Source organism: Emys orbicularis, chromosome 1 (assembly GCF_028017835.1).
Source record: "Emys orbicularis isolate rEmyOrb1 chromosome 1, rEmyOrb1.hap1, whole genome shotgun sequence".
Lineage (NCBI taxonomy): Eukaryota > Metazoa > Chordata > Testudines > Emydidae > Emys > Emys orbicularis.
This window is the reverse complement of record NC_088683.1, coordinates 253183816-253210741: the sequence shown is the minus strand read 5'-3', so window position 1 is coordinate 253210741 and position 26926 is coordinate 253183816. Positions and strand designations below refer to the sequence as shown.

At 40.6% G+C, this 26926-nt stretch overlaps 1 protein-coding gene across 1 annotated transcript in view; it reads left to right on the top strand.

The window, feature by feature from the left end:
- The window catches only part of UXS1 (UDP-glucuronate decarboxylase 1), a 104444-nt gene extending 78003 nt beyond the window's left edge, over window positions 1–26441 (top strand). Inside the window, exons 10-15 of the mRNA XM_065400699.1 lie at window positions 9022–9141; window positions 13866–13909; window positions 15087–15147; window positions 16700–16757; window positions 21573–21676; window positions 25637–26441. Coding sequence (XP_065256771.1) covers window positions 9022–9141; window positions 13866–13909; window positions 15087–15147; window positions 16700–16757; window positions 21573–21676; window positions 25637–25768 — 519 coding nt within the window. The 3' untranslated portion in view covers window positions 25769–26441. The remainder of the gene's footprint in view (window positions 1–9021; window positions 9142–13865; window positions 13910–15086; window positions 15148–16699; window positions 16758–21572; window positions 21677–25636) is intronic.
- The last annotated feature ends 485 nt before the right edge of the window (window positions 26442–26926 follow it).

Here is a 26926-nt window from a genome sequence, read left to right as displayed (position 1 = left end):
TCTGGTGCCAGTGAGTCCCCACATGCCAGAGTCACTTTGCAGCTCCTTATGTCCTGGTTTCGTGCAAGTAGAGTTCTTCATCTTTCTTGTTTAAATCTTTGCTTACTCGCTGGTGATTCATAGTAGATGAATTTGCAACAATGGTGCAAAACTTGGAACTTATGAGCATTAAAGTTAATTAATAAGAATGATTCACCTGTTATCCTGCTTCTGCATTGCAGCCTTAGTGTATGTTGAAGCTATTTCAGTTAAAACCATCATTGGAAACCTTTAGACTCCGAAGTTGCATTCTGTGTTGTTCTATTTTCTGAACTATGCAGACCAAGCTTCTTTTACCAAAGGTAGATTTGTTAATCTAAAATATGGCATGTTTATTCTTTTAAGAAAAATATACATTGATATCATCCTGCCATGCCTTGCTGTAGACATTTTTGGAGCCAAGCCTTTCAAAAATAAGTACCTACAGTTAGAGTTCCTCACTCCATATTTAGGTGCCAAAATTAGTGGCCTAACTTTCAAAGGTGCTGTGTACCCTACATCTCTCAGTGAGGCATGGTGAGTACCCATCACCTTGGAAAATGAAGCCACTGATTTATTAGCCTAACCGTAGTCACTTAGTTTTGAAAATTTTGGTTTGGGGTAATTTCATAGGAGCCCTGACAATATCTGTTGGATAGTACATGCTACACTTTGGCTGTCATTAATTGTCCCCTTAAACAGATTTATTTATTTATTTATTTATTAACAAAAGACAGACAAGTAAATAAAAAATCACCAAAAACTTTAGATGCCAGTATAATTTTTCATAACTTAGGCCTAGTCTACATTAGAAAAGGTTTTCCGGTATAGATATATCAATATAGCTATACTGGCAAATCCCTCCTAATGTAGATGCAGTTTTTATGCCATCAACAAAGTGCGTTTGCTGGGACAACTTACACTGCTTCAGTCACATGAGCAAAATAAACTATACCAGCAAAAGCATTTCTGTGTCAGTATAACACATTTGTGATTTGAAATATTGTGTGTTTAAAAAAAAAAAAAAAAAAAAGTCACAGCCCTAACCAATATTGCTGTACCAGCAAAAGTTTCTAGTGTAGAGCTGACTTAAAATAAATGCCTTTGTGTACACCTCCCTTGGAAATTTGAAGCTGGAATCTATTCACTTAACTGTTGTTCTGTTTTATACATATGTAAAACTGTATATACAATGTGCTTTTCAAGTTTTGTAAAAGCACTGAGCACATTTTAAAAGATTTGAAAAACAGGTCTAAATACAACAGGAAAGGTTTAAGGTTTGTAGGAGGCAGGAATGAAATCACAGAGACATACGATTTAAAACTGAAAGATTAGCACAAGTTGTTTTCTTTGTACAGCTATGGGGTGTGGCTCACCTGGTAAAGAGAGAGAGTTAGTCTAAGGGTACGTCTGCACTGGGCTGTAAACCCACAGCAGCGAGTCTCCGATCCCAGGTCTGCAGACTTGGGCGTGCACTACGATGCTAAAACCAGCAGTATGGACGTTGGAGGTTGGGCTGGAGCTCAGGCTGTGAACCCTGGGGAGCGGGGTGGACTTCAGAGCCCAAGCTCCAGGCTGAGATGCAATGTTTACACTGCAGTGTTTAGCGCTGTAGTGTGAGCCCCATGAACCAGAGTCTGTAGACCTGGGCTCTGAGATTCGCTGTCATGAGTTTTATGACATTGTAGACATACCCTAAAAGACACCGGGAAATTGCAGTGATATTCACTGTTCTGTTTAAATCAAGGACAGCAAGCCGCTCCTGTCATTAACTGTCCAACGCTGCAGATGCTTAAAGGCATCTATCAGTTTTATGGCTCTGGATGCCCCCAGGATCAAGATGCCTTCAACTTAAGTGTTTGGTTTGAACAGTGAACTTGTAGCCTTCTTATTGACTCATCCCACCACCTTCTTTACTCTGGGAAACTTACAGCTCACAGCTGGGTCTATCTGGATTGAGTCTTCCCTCTTCCCTTCCTGTGTCAGCAAATAAATACAGTAACTCCTCACTTAAAGTCGTCCCGCTTAACGTTGTTTCGTTGTTACGTTGCTGATCAATTAGGGAACATACTCATTTAAAGTTATGCAATGCTCCATCCACTCTTACGTTGTTTGGCTGCCTGCTTTCTCCACAGCTGGCAGCCTCCCTATGCCCCCTTCCCCTCCCCAGCGCCTCCCGCCCCCCGGCAGACCCCACGGATCAGCGCCTTCCCCCTTTTTCCCCCGCCTCCTGCCCACAGCAATCAGCTGGCTTGCGGCGTTTTGGAGGGAGGAGTGAGGACTCAGCGCGCAGGCTCCCCCTGCCTCCCGAACACCGCAAGCCAGCTGATTGCCCCGGGCAGGAGGCGGGGGCGAGGGAGGGGGAGCCTGCGCCAAGTCCTCACTCCTCCCCCCTCCCTTCCCTGCCTCCCGAACGTGACAAGCCAGCTGATTGCCCCGGGCAGGAGGGAGGAGCGAGGACTTGGCGCGCGTCCCCGCACCCTCCTGCCCGGGGGAGGGGAGGGAGAGGGGAGGAGCCAGGACGCAGGGTGCGAAGTAAAGGGGGAGAAGAGGGGGGGGAAGAGGCGGGTCAAGGGGGGGGGTTGGGGGAAGGGGTGGAGTGGGCGGGCTGAGGGTTGAGCCCCCTGCCCCTGGTGCTTGCAGCGTAGGGGAAGCTGCCCTGGAACCTAACCCCCCCCCCCCATTTACATTAATTCTTATGGGGAAATTTGATTCGCTTAACATCGTTTCACTTAAAGTCGCATTTTTCAGGAACATAACTACAACGTTAAGTGAGGAGTTACTGTACATGGTTTAGTATTATGAGTTAGCAGCAGCATATGGTGAAATAACTGCCCAGGCCCGAGGTGTTGGTGTGCTGTCCTGAAGTGAGGAGGGAGGTCACAGCTAATGCCATATGGGCTTGGAGGTGTTCAAACTAATGATGGGGCATGGCTAGGAGTGTAACATTCTACAAATATTTGATGCCTCAGAAAAATTATTCCAGAAGAATATGGAGGGGGGTTACTAAAAGTAATGGGCTGAAAATTAGGGGGGAAATTTAGGCTGAATATTTGGGATAAGATTCCCAACACTGAGATCTATTAGTTTGTGGAATAGTTTCCCAAGGGAATGGGCGGAGGCCTGATTTTCTTGGGAGACTTCAAAACGAGGCTGCATAAAACACTCTAAAATAAACTTTAGGAATGGTACTCCATTGGGACTACATTCTATCTCTAGCTTCTGTGCTAGTCTACTTGAATCAGTTGTGTAGCTTGAAAAACCTCCCAACTGAGAGGGGGATGGTGGTTTTCCCTAATGTGTCTTCAGTCTTGACCATTAGGTACCCTTTCCCCCTTGTACTGTGAGCTCTTGCTGACAGGCACTATCTCGTGTGTGTATTTCTCTGTCACGGACACGCTGCCATTTTGTAACCTATATTGGATAACAGAAGCCACTTGACCCACTGAGTGCAGTACAAAGAGGCTTTGTAGATCAACCAATAGCTATTTTTTTCCTAAGGCGCTAGCTTCTAAATGCCTTGCTTTTAAATACATGTTGTTAATAAGTTTAACTAGTGTTGAGAAGCCTGCGTGAAATATAGTCCACACTTGGAAGACTTTGTCTATTACGAATAATGGGAGTAGGGAACATGAAGGGACGAGAAACCAGAGGGGACTGTTTGCAGATGCAGTGGAGGCATTCATAAATATGGTGTAATGTACTCTGTAAGCTACTGTTAGAAGTATAAAGCTTGACACGTTGCATTACAAAGTCCTTTCAACAGCTTCCGATCAGACATGCCAAACCCGTGAAAAAAAAAAAAAGAAGTTTGGCTTGTTTTTGGCTTAATTGGCTTGTGAGTTGCTTGTTGGCTAGTTTTTGGCTTGTAGCTTGTTGCTTGTTTGGCTTGTAGCTTGTTGCTGCTGCTTTTTTTTTTTATCGGTTCCCGGCAAGCAGAGGCAAGGGGATGGGGGGCAGAGTCAGGGGTGCACAGCGTGCCCACCACAGTCCCAGACTTCATGCGGGGGGGATCTAGTCCCATAGTGTTGGGGTTCTTAGGGATTGGCTTGTTTTGGCCTTGTTTTGAAATAGATTAGCTTGATTTTTGGCTTATTGTGAAAGTCGGGGTGCTTATTTACTGCGTGAAAGTTGGCAACTGTGCTTCTGATAAAGCACACTTGGCTGATTGCCACTCCCTTGGTGTGGATAGGGAACATGCTAGCAGATAGTGTCAGTATGGTCTTTGGGGTAAAGCCCAGGATTGGAAGTCAGGAGAGCTGTGTTGTGTTTATAGTACTGACACTAACTTGCTGTTACAACCTTGGGCAAGAGACAGCAACCTTTTCTGTGTTACAGAAATTGCCCATTGTTGACAGTGAGTGCCAGCTCAACGCAAGTTAGCTGCAAGAGTAAACAAGGGCAAACTGTGCTCAGCACTGTTTAAACCTTACCCACAGTTTCTGAAATGGTGCAAAACACTGTTTGTTCTTATTTGTTCTTGAGGTTAAACCGTGGGCACCTGCATCCCTTGGTGACATGTACTGTCAGCAATGAATAATTTTTATAATGTTGCCAAGTCGTTAGCCTCTCTCTAATCCTTTTTCTCCCATCTGTGAAATAAATACCGCCTTTGTCACAAGGCTGCTGTAAGGATGAATTCGTTTATTTATAAATGATTGAGTTCCTGGGGCAGGCAGTTAAATATTCTTATAACTGAAGCTACTTTCAGGCTAACCTGTTTCAAGGAAAATCATGGTCTTTGGATGTCCCTCGAGCGAGGGATGTGTGAGCAGAGGCTGCAGTCTTCTGAAGAGAAGTTGAAAATGTGTCCAGCACACTGTGTATCCTCTTGTAATGGGAAAATCCACAAGCATAGTTTCACCATGTCTTCAAGTCCCATTTTTCCAGGCAGTGGCAACCAGCCACAATCTGTTGGCAAACTGTTTGAAAACATAAAGTTCCATGTTTTCATTGAAAGCCTATTGTAACAGATTACATGATTTGTGTAACCCTAGGAGTTTGTGCTTGTGACTTTTGCTACCTTTGAATCAGTGGCAAGAAGTTTACTTTCAGAGGTGAAGTTTCTACATGTTGTCACAATGAACCGTTGAGTGCATCAAAAGCCAACCCTGTGCATTAGTTCACCATGGCTGAATGTTCTCCTTGCCATGAAGGCTGAGGATTTGGCTCTCGCAGAATTTAGGTGAAACACAGTTTGTTCTCAGTGATGTGTTCCAGCACTGCAATTTCACAAGGTCACGATGCCATCTATAGACCACATTTGGTTCTGCTTGCTAAACTCAGTTGAATACACTGATTATCTGAAGATGGATTTACATAGCATCCACACAAAGCATTACTGGGTATAATGGAAAAATTTCTCAGATTCAGATAAAATGTCTGTAGTATTAAAGTTGTAAGTTATACAATATCTGTATCTGAACAGCCTGTAAATAAACACTGGGGATCTGAGACATAAACTAGCCCATAAACTTCGTGTAGGCTAATGCAAAATAGTAACGTTATGGCCATGGTTAGAACAGTGTTTCTCAAACTGGGGTCGCCGCTTGTGTAGGGAAAGCCCCTGGTGGGCCGGGCCGGTTTGTTTACCTGCCCCGTCCGCAGGTCCGGCCGATCGCGGCTCCCACTGGCCGCGGTTCGCTGCTCCAGGCCAATGGGGGCTGCTGGAAGCGGCGGCCAGTAAGTCCCTCGGCCCACGCTGCTTCCAGCAGCTCCCATTGGCCTGGAGCAGCGAACCGCGGCCAGTGGGAGCCGCGATCGGCCGGACCTGCGGATGGGGCAGGTGAACAAACCGGCCCGGCCCGCCAGGGGCTTTCCCTACACAAGCGGCGACCCCAGTATGAGAAACACTGGGTTAGAAGGTCACTTTATTATAAGAATCAGTTCAGCACCTCTGAAAATCAGGCTCCTTTAAGATAGCTGACAGTGGGCACCCAAAAATCTCTAATCACTTTATAAAAATTTCTCGGTGTGCTTAGTCATGGATTATTCTGTGGCCTTGGCAAAGTCACTTGATTGATGTTCTCCAATCTGTGAAAATACTTCTTTGGTGTCTTATTGCTAAATCCTTAGAGCCTCTGATGGAAGACCCTATTGAATTGCAAAGTATTATTAATATGTTAAAGTATTTCTTAAAAGAAAAATTCATTAGGGTAAAGAACTGTCTTCAGATTTTCCATCAGTGGTTCATATTACATTACAGTGGTCTACAATTTTTGAGAAGTCGTCTGCTTCAGAGATAAAATGTGCTATTTATTATGTATTTTGATGTGCTGAATTCAAATATGACAATTAAAACAACTGATTGGCTACTGTTTCTAAGATATTTAAGTTTTTACATTTTATGTCTATGTATATTGTGTAGATAGAGTTTTAATCATAAATTGTAAACCTAGGTCTTTTCATGTGTTTATGGTTGCTTTACATGATAATATTTCACCTGTCCTGTTTATGTAACACTTTAAAAATCAGCAAAAGGGTTATATAAATAAAATTTATTATGAAACAAAAGGCAAAAAACTATTCTGTACATAGTTTAGTCCTATTCAGTGTCTACTCGGCGCTTCTTGGCTTGTCTCTTGTATTCATTAAATGGAGCATCTCTTGTCACTGTCCAGCAATAGTCTGCAAGCATTGATGGGCTCCATTTGCCCTGATAGCGTTTCTCCATTGTTGCAATGTCCTGGTGAAATCGCTTGCCGTGCTCGTCGCTCACTGCTCCGCAGTTCGGTGGAAAAAAATCTAGATGAGAGTGCAAAAAATGTATCTTTAGTGACATGTTGCAACCAAGGCTTTTGTATGCCTTGAGGAGGTTTTCCACCAACAACCTGTAGTTGTCTGCCTTGTTGTTTCCGAGAAAATTTATTGCCACTAACTGGAAGGCTTTCCATGCCGTCTTTTCCTTGCCACGCAGTGCATGGTCAAATGCATCATCTCGAAGAAGTTCACGAATCTGAGGACCAACAAAGACACCTTCCTTTATCTTAGCTTCACTTAACCTTGGAAATTTTCCACGGAGGTACTTGAAAGCTGCTTGTGTTTTGTCAATGGCCTTGACAAAGTTCTTCATCAGACCCAGCTTGATGTGTAAGGGTGGTAACAAAATCTTCCTTGATTCAACAAGTGGTGGATGCTGAACACTTTTCCTCCCAGGCTCCAATGACTGTCGGAGTGGCCAATCTTTCTTGATGTAGTGGGAATCTCTTGCACGACTATCCCATTCGCAGAGAAAACAGCAGTACTTTGTGTATCTAGTCTGCAGACCAAGCAAGAGAGCAACAACCTTCAAATCGCCACAAAGCTGCCACTGATGTTGGTCATAGTTTATGCACCTCAAAAGTTGTTTCATGTTGCCATAGGTTTCCTTCATATGGACTGCATGACCAACTGGAATTGATGGCAAAACATTGCCATTATGCAGTAAAACAGCTTTAAGACTCGTCTTCAATGAATCAATGAACAGTCTCCACTCATCTGGATCGTGAACGATGTTGAGGGCTGCCATCACACCATCGATGTTGTTGCAGGCTACAAGATCACCTTCCATGAAGAAGAATGGGACAAGATCCTTTTGACGGTCATGGAACATGGAAACCCTAACATCACCTGCCAGGAGATTCCACTGCTGTAGTCTGGAGCCCAACAGCTCTGCCTTACTCCTGGGTAGTTCCAAATCCCTGACAAGGTCATTCAGTTCACCTTGTGTTATGAGGTGTGGTTCAGAGGAGGAGGATGGGAGAAAATGTGGGTCCTGTGACATTGATGGTTCAGGACCAGAAGTTTCATCCTCTTCCTCATCTGACTCAAGTGAGAATGATTCTGGTGCATCAGGAACCGGCAGTCCTTTTCCGTGGGGTACTGGGCATATAGCTGATGGAATGTTTGGATAATGCACAGTCCACTTTTTCTTCTTTGACACACCTTTCCCAACTGGAGGCACCATGCAGAAGTAACAATTGCTGGTATGATCTGTTGGCTCTCTCCAAATCATTGGCACTGCAAAAGGCATAGATTTCCTTTTCCTGTTCAACCACTGCCGAAGATTTGTTGCACAAGTGTTGCAGCATATGTGTGGGGCCCACCTCTTGTCCTGATCTCCAATTTTGCAGCCAAAATAAAGGTGATAGGCTTTCTTAACCATAGTGGTTATACTGCGCTTTTGTGATACAAAAGTCACTTCACCACAAACATAGCAGAAGTTATCTGCACTGTTCACACAAGTACGAGGCATCTCTGCTCACTTTGGCTAAACAGAAATGTGTCCCTTTGCAAAATCAAACACTGACAAATAAGAGAGCATGACACTGTATGATTTCTAGAGCTGATATAGGGCAATTTGTTCAGCAGAGAGATGTAAGCTTCGTTATGATTGCATCATCCATGACTTCTAGGAATAGCATGATGCAATTCATATCATGTATGACGCAATACCAGCTTCAGATTGCATCATTCATTGTTTTGCCTAAAAAGCAAGTACTGTCCAAACCCAGTCATAGATTTATTCATAGATCCAGTCAAAGATGTATTTTAGTCATTTCTGGTTTAAATTGAGATCCCTTCCCTTTATAACTCACTTATCCTCCGCCATTCCCAAGTCAAGGGTCGTATATACTGACCCAATAGCATATCTTGAAAACTAGAGCCAATCAACAATTTTAAGCATCATTTTCGTTCTCAGTGACCCAGAATTAGTAAAGTTTGACTACATTTATTTCAGAAGCATTTTGGCTGTAGAGCAGTGTTATGAATGTAGATAATTAGGGTAAATTCTCCTACCATATACTCTGTGGTTTGTGACGTTACAGGAGTCTCAAGGCGAGAAAGCAGCATGTGTTTTAAAAGTGTATATTAGCATTCTTATACTTACGGAAATATCACCCTTTAAAAAAAAAAAACACCTACTAAATATGGAAGTTTGCACTTTGAAGGGGTGGGGGGAGGGAAGGTTGTGGAATCTTCATTAAGTACATGTTTTGTTTGTTTTCTTTCTTTTGCGTACAGGAAGGGGTTGAGGTGCGTGTTGCTAGAATATTCAATACCTTTGGTCCTCGGATGCACATGAACGATGGCAGAGTTGTCAGTAACTTTATCTTACAGGCTCTTCAGGGAGAACCTCTAACGGTAAGTAATTGGCACTTGGTCCTGGGCTTAGAACAAAACCACTTAACGAGTGCTATGGCCAAGATTTTCATAAGTGACTTTTTTTTTCAATTCCCTAGCTTTTGGGTGCACAACCTTAAACACTTGAAAGAGGCTAGATTTTTAGAAAGTGCTGAGCCTCCCGCTCTCTGAAAACCAGGCCTCTAAATGTCTCAACCTGGGTGTCCAAAAATAATAGTCATTCTTGAAAATGTTAGCCTGTATTTATAAATCTTTACATGTGTGCATGGTTTTGTACTGTCAAAAATGTGTTCTCTCCATAATAAGGATGGTCATGTGGTTCAGTCATTAGTCTAGGATACAGGAGACCTGAGTTCAAATCCTTGCTCTACCACAGCCTTTCTTTGTGACTTTGGGCAAGGTCTCTCTCTGCCTCAGTTCCCCATCTATAAAATGGGGATAAGAGCACTGCCCTGCCTCGCATGGGTGTTGTGAGGAGAAATACATTAAGGATTATGAGGCACTCAGATAATTCAGTAGTAGGGGCCTTATAAGTGCCAAAGATAGATAGAAGCATACATCCTAAATTAATCATAATACAAAATGGGTGATGGAGGGGTATTTGAGGTCAAGGATGAGATCATGAGATATGTGATTTCATACACATGGCAACTTTTTAAATTTCACATATAAAATTTGGAGACTATCTGGAGCAAAGAGGGAAGTGAATGGTACTAGGAAATCACTCAAGGGCTTTCTAGGATTTTATTGTTTGAATTAGGTACCTTTTTAAAGTGTGCCACAGGGTGTATATGGGACAGTTAGAGTGCAACACGTTTGAGTACTCTACAAAGCACACCCTTGTAGAGGGTTTTGCTGCACTGGGTAGCCAACCCCAAGATTGAAGTGCATTGTTTATGGACAGTAATAATTTGTGTGTTGTCTGCATGCTAGCAGAGCTCCTGTTTGTTTGGAAAGAAGTGTTGCTCAGGCAATAAATGTGCCTAGTCAGTAAGGAGAGGGGAGCTGAAGTCAATTTTTTTCAGGGTATCTAACAGTCAGGAAAGATGTTGGGGGGGGGCAGCATTCTTTCTCGTATTTTATCACAATATTACTTTTTCCTCTTTTCCCCTCTTCCACTAAAATAAACAAAAATACCAATTTATAATGATAGAGGGATGTGTTGCCCTTGTAAGAAAACCTTCAAAAGTGACTATACTTGCCTACCCTTAGATAGGGCAGGGTAGCTAAGTGTCCAAGCACTGCTTCTTCTTTCAGTTCTTCCTACAGTTGTGCTGGGAAAGTGTGGCAGTGTTTTGGGGCTGGGGATAGAAGAAATCTATGTAAAGGCATGTTCCAAAACCAGTTGTTTCTTGGTACGATCCTTCTGATTTTACATGGCTGTGGTGAGTCATTCCCATTGTACTGCCCTATGAGCATGCCCACATCTATCACGTTGGGTTAAACCCGAGAAAAGTATCACAAAAGACAGCGACCTCCACCCAAGAATTTATTTTACATATGGGTTTTCAGAGGACTTTTGTAAATTGTTTTGAAAGGGCCTTCACCCTCCTATCCACCCCATCCTCCGCCCCTAAAAGCTGCAGCTGGTTAGCTGGGCCTGGCTGCATAGAACAGAATATGTGGGCAAAACAGGGTGGGAGGAGTTCTTATTTCAGGCTGAGAGTTTTGATCCTGGTGGGGTTTTTTGATTGCATCAGAATATACAAACCTAATAGAGCAATGACTTCCCAGCACTTTCTGATTATGCCCTGTGTACTATATGCTTCTTGGGTGATATGCAGGAGGCACAAAGTGTAGCTCTTTCTAGGTAGCATTTAGAAGTTTTGCATAGAGCATCAGAGGTCAGATGTTGCTGTGTGTTTTATCTGATCATTCTCCTATTGCTTATATTGTGCTGGTGATATGCCAGCTTGGCATCTGAATACATCACGTGGTAGTTCTGAGCTTCTCGGACTTATCCAGCAGAGCCTTGACTTTTTTATAACTACAAACTGTGAGAAGGTAATCATTGCAGAGACACAAAATTCTCTGACAGCTTTCCTAAAAGGTGTTTATGTGGAATATTTATCTAGATTTAAAACAATTCATAGTTCGGGATATTTCAAAGTGTCATCAAGAAAATCTTGGAGTAGTACAAGTCCTGTGGGAGGAGAGTTGAAGTCTTGTCTATGTTAGATATTTTTTTTGAACTCCAATGGCCAATCTATAGTTGAGCTTCGGCTGTTGCAGCTGCACCTGTGGGAGCAACGGAGAAATGTTAAGCAAGTAAGTTAGTGTAGGCACAGCCAAAGTCGAATAATGACTCCCTTTAATTCTTTGGAGTCTGAGAAGTCACTAGGGAAGAGGATGAGGGTACCGGTGATGCTTCAGCATCCTGACTAGGTGGTGGACACTGGTTAACTGGAACATAAGAAATGCAGCTCTCCATTTGAATGAATGGGAGGTCAGATTTTTTAAGTTGTCACAAGTTATTGCTGTTGTTTATATTACAGTGACACTTAGAGGCCCAACCTAAGATCAGGTCTCCAATGCTAAGCATTGACATGTCACAAAGACGGCCCCTACCCCAAAAGTGTTCATTATCCAAGGCTAGGTCTACACTACCCGCCTGAATCGGCGGGTAGAAATCGACCTCTCGGGGATCGATTTATCGCATCCCGTCGGGACGCGACAATCGATCCCCAAATCGACGCTCTTACTCCACCAGCGAAGGTGGGAGTAAGAGCCGTCGACAGGAAGCCGCGGAGGTCGATTTTGCCACCGTCCTTACAGCGGGGTAAGTCGGCTGCGATACGTCGAATTCAGCTACGCTATTCGCGTAGCTGAATTTGCGTATCTTAAATCGACCCCCCCCTGTAGTGAAGCCGTAGCCTAAGTATAAAATGAGACGACAAGTGGATGCAGCAGGCAACATTTCAGTTCAGTGTAACAAGTAGCAATCACTGCACCCATCAGTTACCTAACCATTGTCGGATGTTTTGCAGCCATCACAGCAGAGGAGCGTTACAAGGAAAAGTTTGAAGGAGGCCTTGTGGTAGACTTCTGAGTTATAATTTGTCAAAGTCTCTAACCATGGATAAAATAATAATAAATAAAAGCTTGACCCAAGGTCACTGTACTACTAGTGCATGAGTATCAAAAAGCAAAATCGATTAGGCATAAGAGTGAGACTGAAGTTTTGTTGAATTGGCCAAGCTCAGTAAAATAAATCAACAGCCAGCAGAAAAACAGTGAAAAGTGAATCAGAAATCAAAAACTTAATTTTTTACAACTTTTGCTGTTAAAATTAAAATCTGTTATAAAATTAACTATTTTAAAACATGAGTGTATTCAATTTTTATCCCCAAAAAACCCCAAAAATAAATGGATAAAGGCACTTGTTGTTTAAAAGAGAAGTTCAAATGTGGGAACTAATTCTACAAAATGGGAACATCTCTCTTTATTATTCCTCATTAGAGTCAAATGTTTTTGTCCCATGCAAACAGTCATCTTGTTTTTATTGTTAAAATATTTATATGAGAAGTTGGGGGGGGAGGGGGAGTGAATACAGCGTAATCTCAGACTGCCTTTAACACATGTGGCAACGAAGATCACTGTATAGGAAACATGCACAAAGTGAGTTTTTCTCCCCCCCCCCCCCCTTTTTTTATATTTATATATATATATATATATATATATATATATATATATATATATATATATATATATATATATATATATATATATATATATATATATATATATATATATATATAAACTATTTTAAAACAGAGGCTGGAAAGCTGTGTGAGGCATACTGTCAAGCCACCATTGCACTGTCCCACATTTCTTTCAGAATAAGATATTAAGTAAACTCTATTAGACCTCTAAATGTTTAGGGCTTCATCCAAAGCCCACTGAACTGAAGACTCCCTTTGAGATTAGTTGAGTTTGGGTCAGACCCTTAAAGCAGGCTTAACCTATGACAGATGTTGGCATGTACATCAATTGTGTCCCTATTTTCTGAGCAAAAAAGCTTTTCTAATTCAGTGTGTGTCCATGTCAAGTGATGTATCCCCATTTTTATCCTTAAACATGCCTAGCTATTGCTTTCAAATATTGTTACCGATTTATACTGGAAATTTCAAAAGTGTGCTGGTTTATTGCCTTAACTTCACAGCCAAACTGTGTAAAAACTGACTGTGTAAAAACTGTACTATGTTGAAGCCATTGCAATGCCTTAGTTATTTCAACGTAACATGAGGGGGTGTTTTGTTTTTGATGGTTTTTTGTTTTTGTTTGTTGTTTCATGAAAAATAGTAGATCTGCTTCAGATTTTCACTGTATAGTCAGTGTAGAGATTCAGACTGCTGAGTGTCATGGTCAGGCCTGGAAGGTGATATTAGCAGCTGCATTTTCTGTGGAGTAAAGAGGAGGGACACTGGTGGGTCCTGGGAAGACCAGAGAGAAGTAGGCTATAATCCTCAAGACAAAAGATAAGCGTTCTACCTGTAGACAGTGAAAAGAGGCTGAATCTTAGAAAAGTAGTGTATGAAGAATTGCCAAGATTAGGATTTGGCCTGGCACTCATGACGCACAGTCTGGCAGCCAGCTCAGATTGTAACTTGGTTTTGTGTCCCATATTCATGCCTCAAGTGGTCCTGGCTGCCTGCTTATGGGGGTGGTGAGACATGCCATATGTTTTCATGTTCTTGTAACTTTGATTTTTCATTGTTTTTTAGGTCTATGGGCCTGGAACTCAGACTAGAGCATTCCAGTATGTCAGGTAAGGCTTGCTTGTTCTCTCTAGCACTTTTCTACTGAGTCTGATACCTATCATCGTATCCTGGTAGACTCAGACATTCTACAGACTGTATCAAGCCAGTAAAACGTAAAGCAAAATGGGAAATGTACAAACGGTTCTGTTTCTTAGATATGAAGTAGTGTTCTAGAACACAAATTGTACTTTCACAGAGAAGTTGAATATATAAATAGTCCCTAGCCAGGTAAGAACTTCAAATTCAGACATAGCTAGTAATTTGTGGTGATCCTCACCAGTGGACGCAAGTGGTTCTGTTATCATTTTTCTGCTTCATGAAATCTCAACAGCTTCATGTCTTTGTATCTGAATACACTGCTGCCACCTTGTGTTGATAGCCTGTGTTAGTAATACAAGGAATTCTGTGGATTATTATCTTGGCAGCTTCTCTCTAAAGCTGCCTGCCAAAATTTGACTTCACACCTTCATGCTTTCCTCTGAACAGTTTAGGGTAATATCAAACATGGCAAGTAATGATTTAATGTGTATTATATTATGACATTCATGCTATATTTGTGTCCATCAGCGTTTCCCATGGCTTGTACAATTCAAAATGTTGTCCCATAATATTAGAGGAGAACTAGTTTTTAGCTCATTTAGTGCTGAGACAAAATCCTCCCTTGTTTTAAAGTGACAAAAGGGTAATATTTCATGTATTATAATTGCTTATTCCATGTTAAAATTAGACTTTGTTTTGGTACCGAAAATCAGTGTGGTCAGAACTGGATCGTTTCTAATAAGGCAAAGCTTTAGTTTACTAAAAATACACTTTAAGTAGCCATTTAAAATTACTAATTTTAAAGGGTACAGCATGTCTGGTTTTCATTTATTATTTATTGCTGTATCATACTGCAGCAAATTATCCTCTAAAACTAACAGCAAGTCCTCCACTGGTTTTGATTTATTGAAATGAATAACTATGGAGCTAACCAGCCAGCAAATTACCAGTTGGTATGAAATGCAGACCTCCACTTGAAATCTACAAAATGCATAAAATCCATTTTAATTGCAGGTTTTGATTTCTCCATTCTTCATCTAATTATATTGCTTCAGTGGGGTTCTAGCGATATGGATCTCTTTGAATAAAATATGACTGTTTAAAGAGAAATGGATATTTACTCAGTCCCTGCTTTCCCTTTTGCAGTGATCTTGTGAATGGGTTGGTGGCCTTAATGAACAGCAACGTCAGCAGTCCTGTCAACTTGGTGAGCATACAGTTCTGTTCTGCTACATTTACTTCACAGTAGTCTAGTTTTTGCTTTCTTGCTTGTCATTGGTGTTAACTTTTACAAGAATTAAATGCAGCGAAAATACTTCCCATCATGCACAAAAAACCCTATGTTCACTTTACATATAAGAGATTTGGCATAGTACTTGCTGGGCTCCTAGACCTTAGATCTGATCACTGTCTCAAGAATCAGAGAATTTTGCAATATGTTTTGAGTTTTAATTGATTTAAGCTTTTTGCTCAATATGCAATACAGCAGAACCCCGTTTATCCAATCTAATCAGATTGGATAATCAAAAATCTGGAAAAAACAGAGAATGGGCAAGTGCAGTGCTGCAGCACCATCTAGTGGCCACTGGAGAGATCACTCCCCTCTGGATCTGTGTGTTCTGGTTGTCCAGTTAACACAGAGAGCCGGATAATGGAGAGTCAGATAAACGGGGTTCTACTGTATTCGAAAGGGGGGGGCAGGGAGTAAGTTATTTTAAGACACTTCAGAAATGCAGTTGAAGACCACCCTCATTTCTATACATCAAAAGTGCGATCTGAAACCATTGGTGACACACTGATGTAATTTATTAACCTGCTTCTGCTCCAGAAGCTTCATTTTTTGTTGTTGTTGTGATATGTGCCCCTCCCCCCCCTTTTATGGTAATTGTGCTAAAGTATCATCAGTAATAGAGATTAAATGTGGATGGCTATTTCCAAAGTAATTATAAATATCCGTGGTTTATCTAGTCACAGTTTGAAATTATAATATTTAGAAGCGTATGGCATACTGCTGAGGTCAGCTCTTGAAAAACTGTGATGGTTTTTCCCTTGGGAGTCTCATGGAAAGCAAAATGTGCATCTCATGAAGCTAAAGCATATGGGAAAAAGGGGGACATGCACAATTAAAGAACACCCGAAAACCTTTGAAAACCTACAGTTTCTTTTTTGGATGTCTAAATAGACTCAACTTGGGCCGGGTTTTCAAAAGCGCTCTGTTGCCTTGACTCTGCTGCTATTGAAATGGTAAAACTTCCATTGACTTCATTGAGAGCCAGAGTTAGGCCACCAATGAATGCTTTTCAAAATCCCACCCTCGAAAATGCATTTTGTTATGTGTCTTTGAAGACACATTACCTACCATGTTGTTTAAAAAGATGTGGGGGACCAGACATTTTTTGTTTATAAGTGGTTCTGGTTACTTTTCAAAGTAGAATTGAGATGTAGTGCCTCTTTGAGGATAATTAACCCTTGGAACAATTTACCAAATTTGGTGGTGCGTTTTCCATCACTGGCAATTTTTAAATCAAGTTTGGATGTCTCTTCAAAGAGATGCTCTCGTTCAAACAGGAATTATATTGGGGCAGTTTTCTGGCCTGTTATACAGGAGGTCAGACCCTTCTGGCCTTGTAATCTATGAATTTTAGTTCATTCATGTATTTGGTTACTATCCTCATAGTGACTCCTGGCAAATCCCAAAATACGCATTTTTAGAGATGCTTTGTAATTTCTCTTGTAACCTGTATCCACTTCCTTCTTAGGGGAACCCAGAAGAGCACAGTATCCTAGAATTTGCCCAATTAATTAAAAAACTTGTTGGTAAGTATGACAAGTAATTGTTGGGTGAAGTTCATAGAGGGCTTATATTATCGGATGATAATTACTTCGTTAAAGTATGTATAATACATAAGACTAATTGAATCTGTTTCTTTCCGTTGCTAAACAGCAGTTTTACCAAGGATATTGGTCTACTGATTCTGTAATTAAATATTAGATTAAGAATTTAGAATTTAGTTCAGATTTTCAAATATACATAAAATACTGTATGAAGAAAAGAATGAATATTTATGTTTTATGTGGTAGTTTGTCATGTACTGGTACAATTCATGCCCATTCTGAGAGGGACTACCAGGTAGTTCTGAATATTGCTCCCCATTCTGGTCTGACCCCAGGTAGACTTCTCTATGCATGGGTTTTCTTTTTTTAAGAACGAAAAGAAAATGTAAGATGATCCCTGGCAGGTGTACTACACAAAATTCTGGCAGCAATCGGAAGGAGAGATGCTATGACTATTTTAGATAAAAGTTCAGTACAAGACACCAACTCCTGCCGTAAATGCAATCATTGAAAAAGTCTAAACTGAGCTGAATTTGAATGAAATATATCATCTCCGGAACTAAAACATAAATACTGTTTGGGTAGATTCGTCCAGGAATCCTCCTCACATTCCACGAGTTTCTCTCTATACCACCCTCAAAAGTCTCATGCTGTGATGACCATTTTTCTTCCCCTATACCGACCTGGAAACTGGAGGCTAGAAGTGATCCATTCCAGCGCCCATCAAACTCTCCCTTTCACTTGGCTGGAGGGGATGCTGGAGATTATTTGGCAGTCCCTACCTCTCACCCTGTGTTCCTGCTGTTGTGTGTGCTGCCTTTACAGCATTATTGAATCCCAAATTTAGGCTGCTAGGTAAGACCATGCTTCCAGTTCCACACACAGGGCCAGTTAGGCAGAACTGCAGGGTCTCAATGCGTGGATGAGATGATGGTGTAGGGAGGCGGGGTTTAGATTTATTCGGAACTGGGAAACCTTTTGGGAAAGGGGGAACCAATACAGGAAGGATGGGCTCCACCTAAACCAAAATGGAACCAGATTGCTGGCACTTAACATTCGAAAGGTCATAGAGCAGTTTTTAAACTAAGGTCTGGGGGAAAGCTGACAGGTGCGGAGGAGCACGTGGTTCAGACAAAGCGATCCCTTATAGGAGGATCTACTAATGGAGATTCTCTATGCTGTAGTAAGCAGGAGAGGATGGAAGATGGTAAAATACAAGTAGGATCTGATGAGAAACAGTCAAATGAAAAAGTCTCATTCAATTACATCACGTAATGGGAGACAGCTAAAAAGTGGCAGGTTTTTAAAGTGCTTGTATACCAATGCTAGAAATCTAAATAATAAGATGGGTGAACTAGAGTTCCTCGTATTAAATGAGGATATTGATACAAGAGGCATCACAGAAAGTTGGTGGAATGAGGATAATCAGTGGGACACACTGATACCAGGGTGCAAAATATATCGGAAGGACAGAACAGGTTGTGCTGTTGAGGGAATAGCACTATATGTGAAAGAAAGTGTAGAATCAAGTGAAGTAAAAATCTTAAATGAACCAAACTGTACCATAGAATCTCTATGGATAATAATTCCATGCTCGAATACTAAGAATATAGCAGTAGGGATATATTACCGACCACCTGACCAGGATGGTGATAGTGACTATGAAATGCTCAGGGAGACTAGAGGGGCTATTAAAATTAAAAAAACTTAATAATAATGGGGGGTTTCAGCTATCCCCACAATGAGTCATGTCACCTCAGGACGGGATCCAGAGATAGTTTCTCGACACCTTAAGTGACTGCTTCTTGGAGCAGCTGGTCCTGGAACCCACAAGAGGAGAGGGAATTCTTGATTTATTTCCTAAATGAAGCACAGGATCGGGTCCAAGAGGTGAATATAGCTGGACCACTTGGTAATAGTGACCATAATATAATTAAATTTAACATCCCTGTGGCAGGGAAAACACCACAGCGGCCCAACAGTTTAGCATTTAATTTCAAAAAGGGGAACTACACAAAAATGAGGATATTAAACAGAAATTAAAAGGTACAGCACCAAAGTAAAATCCCTGCAAGCTGCATGGAAACTTTTTAAAGACACCATAAAAGAGGCTTAACTTAAATGTATACCCCAAATTAAAAAACATAGTAAGAGAACCAAAGAAGTGCCACTGTGGCTAAACAAAGAAGTAAGCCAAGCAGTGATAGGCAAAAAGGCATCCTTTAAAAAGTGGAAGTTAAATCTTAGTGAGGAAAATAGAAAGGAGCATAAACTCTGGCAAATGAAGTGTAAAAATATAATTAGGAAGGCCAAAAAAGAATTTGAAGAACAGCTAGCCAAAGACTCAAAGTAATAGCAAAAAAAAAAAAAATTAAGTACATGAGAAGCAGGAAACCTGCTAAACAACTAGTGAGGCCACTGGATGATCAACTGCTAAAGGAGCACTCAAGGACGATAAGGCCGTTGCAGAGAAATTAAATGAATTCTTTGCATCAGTCTTCACGGTTGAGGATGTGAGGGAGATTCCCAAACCTGAGCCATTCTTTTTAGGTGTACCAAATGACTGGAGGATAGCTAATGTGACTCCAATTTTTAAAAAGGGCTCCAGAGGTGACCCCAGCAATTACAGGCTGGTAAGCCTGATTTCAGTACTGGGCAAACTGGTTGAAACTATACTAAAGAACAAAATTGTCAGACACACAGATTTGTTGGAAGAGTCAACATGGTTTTTGTAAAGGGAAATCATGCCTCACCAAACTACTAGAATTCTTTAAGGGGGTCAACACGTATGTGGACAAGGGGGATCCAGTGTATTTAGGTTTCAGAAAGCCTTTGACATGGTCCCTCACCAAAGGCTCTTAAACAAAGTAAGCTGTCATGGGATAAGAGGGAAGGTACTCTCATGGATTGGTAACTGGTTAAAAGATAGGAAACAAAGGGTAGGAATAAATGGCCAGTTTTCAGAATGGAGAGAGGTAAATAGTGGTGTCCCCCAGGGGTCTGTATTGGGCCAATCCTATTCAACATATTTATAAATGATCTGGAAAAAGGGGTAAACAGTGAGATGGCAAAATGTGCAGATAATACAAAACTACTCAAGATAGTTAAGTCCCAGGCCGACTGCAAAGAGCTACAAAAGGATTTCTCAAAACTGGGTGACTGGGCAACAAAATGGCAGATGAAATTCAATGTTGATAAAGCAACAAAGAGTCCTGTGGCACCTTATAGACTCACAGACGTATTGGAGCATAAGCTTTCGTGGGTGAATATCCACTTTGTCAGACGCAAGTGGGTATTCACCCACGAAAGCTTATGTTCCAATACGTCTGTGAGTCTATAAGGTGCCACCGGACTCTTAGTCTGGATCTGTAAAAAGCAACAAACACAGCTACCCTTCTGAATGTTGATAAGTGCAAAGTAATGCACATTGGAAAATATAATCCCAACTATACGTATAAAATGATGGGGTCTAAATTAGCTGTTACCACTTAAGAAATAGATCTTGGCATCATTGTGGATAGTTCTCTGAAAACATCCACTCAGTGTGCACTGGCAGTCAAAAAAGCGAACAGAATGTTGGGAATCATTAAGAAAGGGATAGATAATAAGACAGAAAATGTCATATTGCCTCTAAATCCATCGTATGCCCACACCTTGAATACTGTGTGCAGATGTGGGTCGCCACATCTCAAAAAAGATATATTGGAATTGGAAAAGGTTCAGAAAAGGACAACAAAAATTATTAGGGTTCTGGAACAGACAGATTAATAAGACTGGGACTTTTCAGCTTGGAAAAGAGATGACTAAGGGGGGATATGATTGAGGTCAATAAAATCATGACTGGTGTGGAGAAAGTAAATAAGGAAGTGTTATTTACTCCTTATTACACAAGAACTAGGGGTCACCAAGTGAAATTAATAGGCAGCAGGTTTAAAACAATCAAAAGGAAGTACTTTTTCACACAACACACAGTCAACCTGTGGAACTCCTTGCCAGAAGATGTTGTGAAGGCCAAGACTATAACAGGGTTCAAAAAAGAACTGATAAATTCATGGAGGATAGGTCCATCAATGGCTATTAGCCAGGATGGTCAGGGATGGTGTCCCTAGCCTCTTGTTTGCCAGAAGCTGGGAATGGGCGACAGGATGGATCACTTGATGATTACCTGTTCTGTTCATTCCCTCTGGAGCACCTGGCATTGGCCACTGTCGGAAGACAGGATACTGGGCTAGATGGACCCTTGGTCTGTTCTAGTATGGCCATTTTTATATTCTTAATTGTCTGTGATTTTGCTCAGCCCAGTCTTGAACATAGCTTGTTTGTGTGGTAGAACACTATGGTGCACTAGACTACCTGGTAGACAAAATAAGTTCTCCCTCCATTTGCTGCTCACTAACTAACTAGCTCTGTTTTGCTCTGCCTACAAATTTTTAAACTCAAATAAACATTTGTATACAATAATGCAGAATGTTTTGGGCTTGCGTAGTAAGTTCTCAATATGCTACCATGAAGGGATCTGAATACAAGACTCACGCATGGTTCTTCACTCCGCAGACAGTAGAAATGAATAGTATTGGGGAGGAGGAAGTGTTTCTGAGTCACTTTGCAGTGCCACTCCTGAATGGTTCATCCCACCTTTGCTGGAAGGACCATCATGTCAGTGTAAGGCATTTTGGAGGGGAAAATTGGGAATAATCTAAATAAGCTTGAGAGGGACGACATACCACCACTGGGGAAATGTGTAAGTTGAAAGCATAGCAAACAAAGGATAATAAAATGCAATATTTTATTCAACAGGTAGTGGCAGTGAAATCCAGTTTCTCTCAGAAGCTCAAGATGACCCCCAGAAAAGAAGGCCTGACATCAAGAAAGCCAAGTTATTGCTTGGTTGGGAACCTGTGGTATGTAAAGCTAGATTAATAGTATCGTGTGTAAACCTGTGTTTTTTCTGATGATTGTCTTGCCTTTATAAAAGAAGATATCCTGCAGTTATTAGAGCATCTTAAAGAACTGGGGGAAGTGGAGGAAAGAATTCCAAGGGCAATTATTGTAAAGGTTATAAAGTGCCTTAAGTCTTACATGGACACTCAATAAATGTGTACTGGAGGAAGTTCTACGACCTGTGTTGTGCAGGAGGTCAGACTAGATGATCACAGGTCCCTGGCCTTAAAATCTATCAACCTATGAAATACGTGACAAAGCATTGTAATAAAAATTAACCTCATTAGTATAAGAGCTCTTACCAAGGCAATAGTCCCTCATATGCCTGTCGTATACCTTGGAATGCGTGGTACGTAATGAATTACCCCTCCACTTATCCTGTTGTTAAAGAGAAATTCGCTTTTATTATGTGGATGTTGTTCAATACAAAATGAAATAGAACATTTAAGGGTTGAGATTTTTAAGATCCTTTTAAAGATATTCAAATGTTACTGCACTTATCAGGTTTAATCTAATCACTATGGAGGATTGTGAGGAATAGCAGAAGAACCCAATAAAAACTAGGTAGTTTAGCAGATGATACTAAACTACTCAAGATAGTTAAGACCAAAGCAGATTGTGAAGAACTTCAAAAAGATCTCACAAAACTAAGTGATTGGGCAACAAAATGGCAAATGAAATTTAATGTGGATAAATGTAAAGTAATGCACATTGGAAAAAATAACCCCAACTATACATACAACATGATGGGGGCTAATTTAGCTACAACGAGTCAGGAAAAAGATCTTGGCGTCATCGTGGATAGTTCTCTAAAGATGTCCACGCAGTGTGCAGAGGCGGTCAAAAAAGCAAACAGGATGTTAGGAATCATTAAAAAGGGGATAGAGAATAAGACTGAGAATATATTATTGCCCTTATATAAATCCATGGTTCGCCCACATCTCGAATACTGTGTACAGATGTGGTCTCCTCACCTCAAAAAAGATATTCTAGCACTAGAAAAGGTTCAGAAAAGAGCAACTAAAATGATTAAGGGTTTAGAGAAGGTCCCATATGAGGAAAGATTAAAGAGGCTAGGACTCTTCAGTTTGGAAAAGAGAAGACTAAGGGGGGACATGATAGAGGTATATAAAATCATGAGTGATGTTGAGAAAGTGGATAAGGAAAAGTTATTTACTTATTCCCATAATACAAGAACTAGGGGTCACCAAATGAAATTAATAGGCAGCAGGTTTAAAACAAATAAAAGGAAGTTCTTCTTCACGCAGCGCACAGTCAACTTGTGGAACTCCTTACCTGAGGAGGTTGTGAAGGCTAGGACTATAACAATGTTTAAAAGGGGACTGGATAAATTCATGGTGGCTAAGTCCATAAATGGCTATTAGCCAGGATGGGTAAGAATGGTGTCCCTAGCCTCTGTTCGTCAGAGGATGGAGATGGATGGCAGGAGAGAGATCACTTGATCATTGCCTGTTAGGTTCACTCCCTCTGGGGCACCTGGCATTGGCCACTGTCGGTAGACAGATACTGGGCTAGATGGACCTTTGGTCTGACCCAGTACGGCCTTTCTTATGTTCTTATGTTCTTATGACAAAGCGGTAGTATACTAACAATGGGATTTTTGAGAACCCGCTCAGGTTGGCCTACCTCTGCTCCCATTGAAGTTAATGGGAGTTTTATCATTGACTTCAGTGAGAACAGATTTAAACCTTTTGAAATTCCACACTGAATTTGCCATAGACAAAAATAATTTAATACATTATTTGAAGAATTAATTAAGCTATTTGTTCACTGTGGTTCAGAATTAGTTGTATATGCTTTTTGGTAAAGGTGGGGGAGATCTGGGATTTATTGTAGGCAGCAGTGAAATTTGCTTAAGATACAGTCACTGTCCAAAAAAGCTTTTAAATACTTGTGCTGCATTAAGAGGCTGGGAATAATACAGATAGTATTGTAATACACCTCTACCCCGATATAACGCTGTCCTCGGGAGCCAAAAAATCTTACCATATTATAGGTGAAAACCACGTTATATCGAACTTGCTTTGATCTGCCGGAGTGCGCAGCCCCGCCCCCCGGAGCACTGCTTTACCGCGTTATATTCGAGTTCATGTTATATCGGGTCATGTTATATCGGGGTAGAGGTGTACCATTGTATCACTCAGTGATGTGTACTCTTTCCTGAATACCTCCTTCTGCACATACCAACTCATCGCCCTTTCTTAAGAAAGGCCTCCCAAGCCGGCATTACACCGTCTTTTCTCCCTACATTACCTTGAGGCTAGCTGGCCACACTACACAGAGCCACTCAAATGGCCAGGACAAGTGTTACAACCTGGCCTTGAATCTTAAGCCTTGATTTCACTAGAGAACTTTGCTGGAAAACTGTTTTAAAAACAACAGTGCTACTGGAAAACAGATACTGGTTCTAGGGTAGGTGCACCATTAATGGCTACAAACCCTTCAACCTTTCATGACCCAGCCCCCTTTCCCCCTGCCTGAATGGAATCCCAATAAATCCCTGGAAATTAGCCAATACTCGGGTGATACCAGCATAAAGATTTGCTGTTTTCCGAAGAAGTAAGGTCTGCAAAGTGAAGTACATCTGTGATTGATAATGATCCTAATGATGAAACACCCAAATCTTCCTGACTACATTTCACTCACACACATGCCATTGAGCACCGCTGAAAGCAAGAGCTTGACTATTACAAAGAGAACCCTTCCCCATCTAAAACTGGGGGAAAGGGCTTAGTTTAGGCCTACTTCCCCTCTCCATCAGTGTGAAATGATTCAATGTGGGGCATGAGCGGTCAAAATCCTGTCTTAAAAAAAACAACAACAACAAACTGTTGATGTAATGAGATTCCTCTTCCCCTGTGTGCCTGGGGCGTTCAGAACCTAATTTGTTTTTAAAAAGTGGCACAGTGGCAGTAGATCATGTTCTATCAACTTTAACAGGATATAGACATTTGTACTCTTATCCAGTGGTGAATGAGGATTGGTAGTGAATCGGAGAAGTGCATTGATAGTTAATGTATGCTTTTCTATAGTGCTATCACTGTATCAATTCATGCTGGTGACATAAGAACAGAGACTACTATACTTGGAAAAGGAATTAAATATTTCTGTTGTGTGCCCATGAGTATAAAATACACTGTTTAAAACTAGAAACCGAATAGAAAAATATTATTCCTCTTAACTACGCACAAATTATTAGAATCTAATTAACTCTTTTAGAGAGCGCAAGGTGATCAGTTCCTAATGGGATACTGTCAGTTTTGCCTAGTGGTTGATATCCCCATTGCTATTTCTTAGTGGACCAATTTAAAGAAGTATTCTACTTTAAACTTAGTTAGGCCTCACCATTTACACAGATTATCTAGAGGATGTTCTCTTAATATAATTCAAAACAAGCCAAAAAACATTCTTTTTCCTCTTTTGTTCCTTACAAACACATTAAGGAATTCTCCAAGTTTGTATTTGGGCATAAACTGGGTTAAGTGTTACTGCCTGGTACTAAATGTGGTATTTCCAGACTGAGTTGGCGGTTTCTAAGTTAGTGAATGATAGCTAGATATTACAGTGAGGGGTGCATCAGAAATGCATAGACAGACTGTAACCAGTGGGTGGGGGCTCTGTTTTTATTAGGGACATGCATCTGACGAAGTGGGTATTCATCCACAAAAGCTTATGCTCCAATCTTCTGTTAGTCTATAAGGTGCCACAGGACTCTTAGTCGCTTTTTACAGATCCAGACTAACACGGCTACCCCTCTGATACTTGTGTTTTTATTGATAAAGAAGTAAAGGATTTCAAAGCAGCGTTTTCATAGCTTAGAAGATAGCCACAATAATGCACTATTATGAGAGTAGTCAGAATCTTAGGCTGATGTGACCATCTCTTCTTTCTTTAAACAGGTCCCCTTGGAAGAAGGTTTAAATAAAGCAATTCACTACTTTCGTAAAGAACTCGAATATCAGGCAAACAATCAATATATCCCCAAACCGAAACCTGCAAGGATAAAAAAAGGAAGAACAAGACATAACTGAAAACTGTTACATTGGACAGGAGATTCCCTACTTTACATTTGACAGGATGTAATTTTCTTTTTTTTAAAAGAGACTTAACAGGTATCATGAAGAACAAACTGGAATTTCATTCTGAAGCTTGCTTTAAAGAAGTGGATGTGCCTAAAAATTAAAAAAAAAAAAAACTGCAAATCTTGCCTTGCACTTTTTAAATCTGTCTTTTTATGTAAAATAGAGTAGAAAAATCTTTGAGTATCTTCAAGTTTTATATCTTGCTGTGAGATCATTTGTTGTGACTGTCTTTGACAGTTTTATTTACTGGTTTCTTTGTGAAGCTGAAGATAAATATAAACGGGATGGGATATGCCAATTTATTTATAAAATGGGTACTATAAATGAGACATACTATGCATAAGAGAAAAAGCTAGCAGTATTGTCAGGTGAGTGAAACACTGGCATTTAGTATATAGGGGTATAAAAATTCTGTATGAGAGCTTTATGTATTCTTTAAATCAGAGTTTTTTCAGAGATTTAGTTTTAGTTGCACACTTGAATTTGGACTATTTTCATTGATTATCATGGATAAGGATATTTTAAATCGCTACTGTGTTGTGCGTACTCTGGGGAAAAAAAGTTAATGTATTATTGGTTACCAGTGGTTGAATATGCTATTTTAATAAAATATGGAAAGTTCTACTTACAGGTTTCAGTTTTTCAATCAAAATAGTTCTCTAGTTTGTGTTTTATCTGTACATATCGCAAATGTTAATTTTTAAAAAATCCATAATAGTTATAAAAACAAGTCATCCTGTTTGAAGGCCAATAATGATATATTTTTCACTTTTCAAATAATCACATTTATTTTTTAAATGATTCTTGGGGAAAGGCTCCAAGATGTTCATGTATTTTAAAAAAAAAAAAAAAAAAAAAAAACCCTCAGGTTATTATAATTAAGGCTTATGTCATAGTTTGCATTAGAATCCAGATTGTCACAATGCAAAAGTGTAAGATGCCTTTAAAACATAAAATGGAACTTTAGCGTCCCCAACATGAGGGAAATCATGTATTTTATTTAGAAACAAAACTTTCTATTGATTTTTACCAGAAAATGCACACAGCTGTACTAACTGTGATCTTGTCACAGGAACCTAAATCCCATCATCTCCCACTTGTTGGATA